This window comes from Cyprinodon variegatus, unplaced genomic scaffold, assembly GCF_000732505.1.
Source record: "Cyprinodon variegatus isolate N-32 unplaced genomic scaffold, C_variegatus-1.0 Scaffold398, whole genome shotgun sequence".
Classification (NCBI taxonomy): domain Eukaryota; kingdom Metazoa; phylum Chordata; class Actinopteri; order Cyprinodontiformes; family Cyprinodontidae; genus Cyprinodon; species Cyprinodon variegatus.
Genome location: NW_015150851.1, coordinates 48,238 through 54,317, shown reverse-complemented (window position 1 = coordinate 54,317; position 6,080 = coordinate 48,238). Strand labels below are relative to the sequence as shown.

General features: G+C 41.3%; 1 protein-coding gene across 1 annotated transcript in view; it reads left to right on the top strand.

Annotated features, from left to right (window-relative positions):
* Window positions 1–6,080, top strand: part of LOC107092883 (lethal(3)malignant brain tumor-like protein 2) — a 20,713-nt gene that overhangs the window by 5,761 nt on the left and 8,872 nt on the right. The window contains 7 exon segments of the mRNA XM_015387579.1: window positions 715–793; window positions 1,603–1,679; window positions 1,827–1,944; window positions 2,155–2,289; window positions 2,381–2,466; window positions 2,568–2,814; window positions 4,089–4,122. Coding sequence (XP_015243065.1) covers window positions 715–793; window positions 1,603–1,679; window positions 1,827–1,944; window positions 2,155–2,289; window positions 2,381–2,466; window positions 2,568–2,814; window positions 4,089–4,122 — 776 coding nt within the window.

Sequence of the window (6,080 nt, the reverse complement as noted above, 5' to 3'; positions counted from 1 at the left end):
TCACCACTAGATGGCCTCAGTGAGCATTTGAAGGCGTAAAGAAATCAATAACTTTCAACACATTTGCTGCTGAGCTCCAACAGTTTATACATTTAAAAAATAAGTGTCCTGTTAATTATTTTAAAGGTCCATGAATTAGTTAACCAGAGGAAACCCTGTACAGAGTTAAAGATATTAATATGGATTCATTTTAATTATTTTTTTATATTTAAGTCTGTTTAAGTGAAGTTTTATTACATTTGTGAACCACTTTGCTGAGGCAGCGATTGTATTCCTCTGTTGTTGGGATCTGATGAGTTTTGGTCTTAAATTCAGAAAGTGATTTTTAAACAGTAGGAAAGTTTTTTTTAACAGTTTGTCTGTTCAGTGAGGTTTTCCCAGCACTCATTTATACAGAACCTGCTGTATTCATTATTTCAGATGAGCTAAAATTAGATCTGATTAGATCTCTGGGCCTTTTTATTTCCGTTATATCCTGGAGTTCTTGGTTTTACATCTCATATATATGATGAATAAAGTTTTCTGCCACTTGGATCATGTTATGACCTAAAACAGCTGATATGTGGGGAAACGCGGCTCAGTCCCTGGCAGCATTGTCTTCTCTCCAAATGCAAGTTAAAGCACCTTTAGTTTGAGACGTTTTCTTCTGCGTTTTGAATAGTATTTGCAGAGAAGTTCATCTAATTTCACTTTTTTATGTTTTTATCTCTTTAGGGTCGACCTCCCTCAAAAAAAGCTACAGTGCTCAACAAGATGATAGCCAAAGCCTCCTCTGCAGCTGCAGGAGCAGAAGGTATTATAAATCACACACACTTAGCTCAACAACGGGTAGAAAAAGAGCAACTTATGATGAAGAATGGAGAATAGCATAATAAACGACAGATGGTCACTTCAGAAAAAAATAAGCTTTGTTGACCGGGCCAGTTAATATAAAATGCAAAAAAAATTCCTTCTCTAAAAACGCAAAAGGAAAATCTTTTTAAAATGAAATCCTGCCAATTTGGATCCATTTAAACACTTTAAGTTCTGACCTTTTTATTTTAAATAAGTCTTTTTTTTTCTCCTCAATGTTAAACTAGGTGAGATTAAAATTTCCCCAGAATCGTGCACAATGCGCCCCAATGGTATGGGTTAAATACAGAGAGTTAATTTAGTTGCTCTGTACTTGTGACAGTGTAATGACAATAAAAAGCTGGAAAAATAAAAAGTAAAGCTTTTAGCAGCAGCGTCAAACTGGGCAGGAGGTTAAAGTGGACTCAGGTGTCTGTTCGGTGCTCCAACCTTTCTTTCTGAAGCGGGTTTTGGTATGATGTCTTCATTCTCATAATTTTAAGACTTTATTCTGTAAAATTACAACTTTATTCTGGTAATTTTATGACTTTATTCTCAAAATAAAATGAAAAAAGAACCTCTTTCCTGGCCCTAATACTCTGTCGAACAAAACGATTCACACGGCTGGAAAGCTGGAAAATCAAGTATTCTCTCCCCATCCATGATGTCAGTAAACTCCTGCAGCGTTTCTTGTAACTGAAAGAAAAATCCAACAGCTGCTGGGAAGTGGGATCTACATTGGCGCTGTAAAATGATGCGTTTTTTCTGCAGCTGCTGCAACGTTTGACTGGGGCTCCTATCTGAAGAGAGAGGCGGCCATGGCTGCACCCGTCCCCTGTTTCGCACATGTGAGTTTACTCCATATTTTACTCCTCTATATTGAAACTAATTACTTAGTTTTTTTCGAGAATGGCTTTAAATTTATAATTATGAACTATGTGGCTGAGATTGTTTCCGGTGAAGCATAAAGTGGATCTGCTTCCGTGTCTCTGCAGGCTCCTCTGAGCTCAGATTGGGATGATGTGGTTGTTGGGATGAAGGTAGAGGTCCTCAACACCAACTCTGTCCTTTCCAATAAAGTCTACTGGATAGCCTCTGTTATTCAGATTGCAGGTATGTCCCATCTTTATTATTTATGTGCTCATTTCAAAGTGTAAATGGACCATCAAGCTTTGAACTTATTTCATCTGCTGCAAGGTTTTATCCATTTAAAAACTAGTTTAGATGTTGAAGCTCCATTTATTGTTTCTGTTCAGTCAACATGCGTCTGAAAGGCGGCGTTTATCTTAAACTAGTGTCCGTTTTTTTCTCACTGGTCTGCAGGATACAAGGCGCTGCTCAGATATGAAGGCTACCAACATGACAGCAGCCATGACTTCTGGTGTAGCCTTGTTTCTGGAGAGCTGAACCCGATCGGCTGGTGCTCCATGACCAGCAAGCTGCTGGTGCCGCCGCAGGGTGAGCTTCAGCGGGCAGAGTTCAACCCAAGGCAGCAGAAAACGAAGCGTGAGTCATTTCTTAAAGCAACCACATGTTTGCCTGTTTACAGATGTGACAAACATCTCGGACTGGAAATCATATCTGATGAAGAAGCTGGTGGGATCCACCACTCTACCCGTTGACTTCTATGCAAAGGTAAAGGAATAGGACCTGTTTGCTGTTAAACTGTTCCCTGCTCATGACTGGGGACTTGTATGGCCCCTGACCGGAACCTTTGGGTGTTTTTGGTTCCGTAGCTGGCAGAGAGCATGAAGTGTCCGTTCAGGGTGGGCATGCGCTTGGAGGTGGTGGATCCTAAACACCTGAGTCGGACCAGAGTGGCCGTGGTGGACTCTGTTATCGGTGGCCGTCTCCGGCTGCTGATTGGGAACCAAAGCGACGTCCATGAAAACGCCGTCTTCGACTTCTGGTGCCACATGTGCAGTCCTCTGGTCCACCCTCTGGGCTGGTCCAAGACGGTGGGTCATGCAATTAAAGAATCCGGTGAGTTTTAACGACTTTGCTAAATTGATTGATTGACTTTATTGATCTAACAGTGGAGAAATGTACTCATTACATCAGCTCAAATAGTCAAAAAAGAAGAATTTGCCAAAGAATAGAATAGAACACAAATCGCAGATCAAAATTTTAAACTGAGAGAATGTATCATTTTAATGGAAAAAATGTGTTATGCAGGGTCTTCCCTGAAACAGATGACGTCTAGATGGAAGCATATGTTGTTCTAGAACTTGAACATTGGTCTCTGCATTTATGGTGCCTTTCCAGACATGCAAGCTGCCCGTGCCACAAGCACTCATGCAACCCCATACCATCAGTGATGCAGGTTTCTGAACGGAGCGTTGATAACAGCTTGGGTTATCCTTGTCCTCTCTGGTCCGGATGACACAGCGTCCCCGTGTTCCATACAGAACTTCAAATCGTGACTCATCTGACCACAGAACAGTCTTCCATTTTGCCTCAGTCTATTTTAAATGATCCCTGGCCCAGTGCAAACGGCTGAGCTTGTGGAGCTTGCTTAGAAGTGGCTTCCTCTTTGCACTGTAGCTGGCAATGGCGGAAGGCACAGCGGATTGTGTTCACTGACAATGCTTTCTGGAAGTATTCCTGAGCCCATTCTGTTATTTCCTTGACAGTAGTATTCCTGTTTGAGGTGCAGTGACGTTTAAGGGCCCGGAGATCACGAGCATCCAGTAAAGTTTTACGGCCTTGACCCTTACGCTCAGCCATTGTTCCAGATTCTCTGAATCTTTTGATGATGTTATGCACCGTTGATGATGATAACTTAAAAGTCTTTGCTATTTTACGCTGGGCAACACCATTCTGGTATTGCTGCACTCTTTCTGCTCAACAATGGTGGAATAGGTGATCCTCTTACCATCTTGGCTTCAGAGAGACACTGACACTCTGAGAGGCTCTTTTTATACCCAATCCTGTTGTCAATTGACCTAATTAGTGTTAGTTGGTCTTCCAGCTGTTCGTTATTTGCTCAATATCCTTTTCCCAGCCACTTATTGCTACTTGTCCCAACTTTTTTGGGATCTGTAGACACTGTGAAATTTTGAATTAACCTTTTTTTTACAATTTGTTTAGTGTTCCAACGTTTTTGGAATCTGGTTTGTATGTCCTGCCTCTGGATGTTCAATGGGGAGTGAGGTGGGGGTCTTCTCAAGAAGTCGCTCACCAATCAGACTATAATATCAGACACGATATTCAATAATTGGAAAAAAAATTCCCCAAACAAAATAAAATACAGAAAGAAAGAAAGGAGAACATGGAGCGGAGATACCATCCGCAGCGCCATCCAAAACGGGTCAATTTCTGTTACAAGAAAGATCTTCTTTTTATTTTATGAATCTTTCTAACATGTCCCCCTTGTAATTACGCTGTGCTGCCCGTAGCCCTCCCCCCCCAACTTTGTTCAGACCAATTCATTAAGCTTATATCACGTTTTATGTGATAAAATTACACACAAATAGCAAATATTACACAATTTTGACCTTAAAGAAAAATAAAGCTTTCTTAACAAATTAGACCAAACATTAACAATGAATGGAAGGAGCAGAGTTGTGCAAAATGACAATCCTGCAGATAATGAATAAATNTATATATATATATATATATATATATATATATATTAGAGCTCTTTTTATTGCTCTGGGTGTCAAATATAGAGAAATACAAGGTGTAAAAGTCTTTGACTAAAGCAGCTGCTCTCCAGTCTGCTGCAGAGGGTGGAAGGTGTTTTCCATGATGGATGGAAGCTTGGACAGCACCCTCCTCTCAGCCAATTCCTCCACTGAGTCCAGAGTGCAGCCTAGGACAAAAACTGCCTTTCTCCCCAGTTTGTTTAGTCTCTTTCTGTCACGCTCTGCGCTGCCAGGGGCCCAGCAGACGACAGCGTAGAGGAGGGCTGATGCCACCACAGAGGCTATGTTCGCACTGCAGGCCTTGATGCTCAATTCCGATTTTTTTGCGAAATCCAATTTTTTTTACGTTGCTGTTCATATTTCCAAATATATGCAACTTGTAAGTGATCTCCTGTGTGAACTGCAGTCATACAACGCAAGTGTCCCGCATGCGCAGTAGAGGACGCAATGACGTCACAGGCCAGCGTGCTCTTTTTTTTCCATAAACATGGATAGTAGCGCCGGCGCGCATCTAGCGGTCTTTTCCATAGAAACTCAGTCTTTTCAATATGTTTAAACATAGATACTGCTCTCAGCATCATCATCTGCCATGGTTGTTGTTTATCTTGCCACTTCTGCGTAGTAAGATGCATAATAGTAACCTTTTTTATCGAGTGTTAATGATGTTAGATGGTTTGATGACCCAACCTGGCTGCTCAGGCATAGGTCGCATTTGAAAAGATCAGATTCAGGACCACATAGCCAAGTGGCCTGGGTCGCATTGGAAAAAAATCATATCTGTGTTGTTCAGACTGTCATGACAAGATCAGATCCAGGTCGCATATGGGCAAAAAAAATGGATTTAGGTTACTCCAGGCTGCAGTGTGAACGTAGCCAGAATCATGAAAGGTTTGAAGCAGGGGCCTGATCACTCCAAAGGACCTCAGCCTCCTCAGGAGGTGGAGACGGCTCTGGCCCTTCTTATACAGGTGTTGGTGTGATGAGATCAGTCCAGTTTATTGACATGAACACCCACAGGTATTTGAAACTCCACAGTTTCTATGTGCTGCCTCTGGATGATCACTGGGGAGTGAGGTGGGGGTCTTCTCCTGAAGTCGCTCCCCAATCAGACTAGAATATCAGATACAATATTCACTAATAGGAAAAAAATTATCCAAACAAAATAACATAGAGAAAGTAGGAAAGGAGAACATGGAGCGGACGTAACAGGCTGCTGCATGCGCAGCACCATCAAAAACGGGTCCATTTCTGTTAAAGGACAGATCTTCTCATTATTTTATGAATCTTTTTGGGTTTATCTGGGAAACTCTTGGCTTTTCATTTCTAACATGTCCCCCTTGTAATTACGCTGTGCTGCCCGTAGCCCTCCCCCCCCAACTTTGTTCAGACCAATTCATTAAGCTTATATCACGTTTTATGTGATAAAATTACACACAAATAGCAAATATTACACAATTTTGACCTTAAAGAAAAATAAAGCTTTCTTAACAAATTAGACCAAACATTAACAATGAATGGAAGGAGCAGAGTTGTGCAAAATGACAATCCTGCAGATAATGAATAAATAATTAACTACAACTGGAGTGGTAGTTAATTATTTAT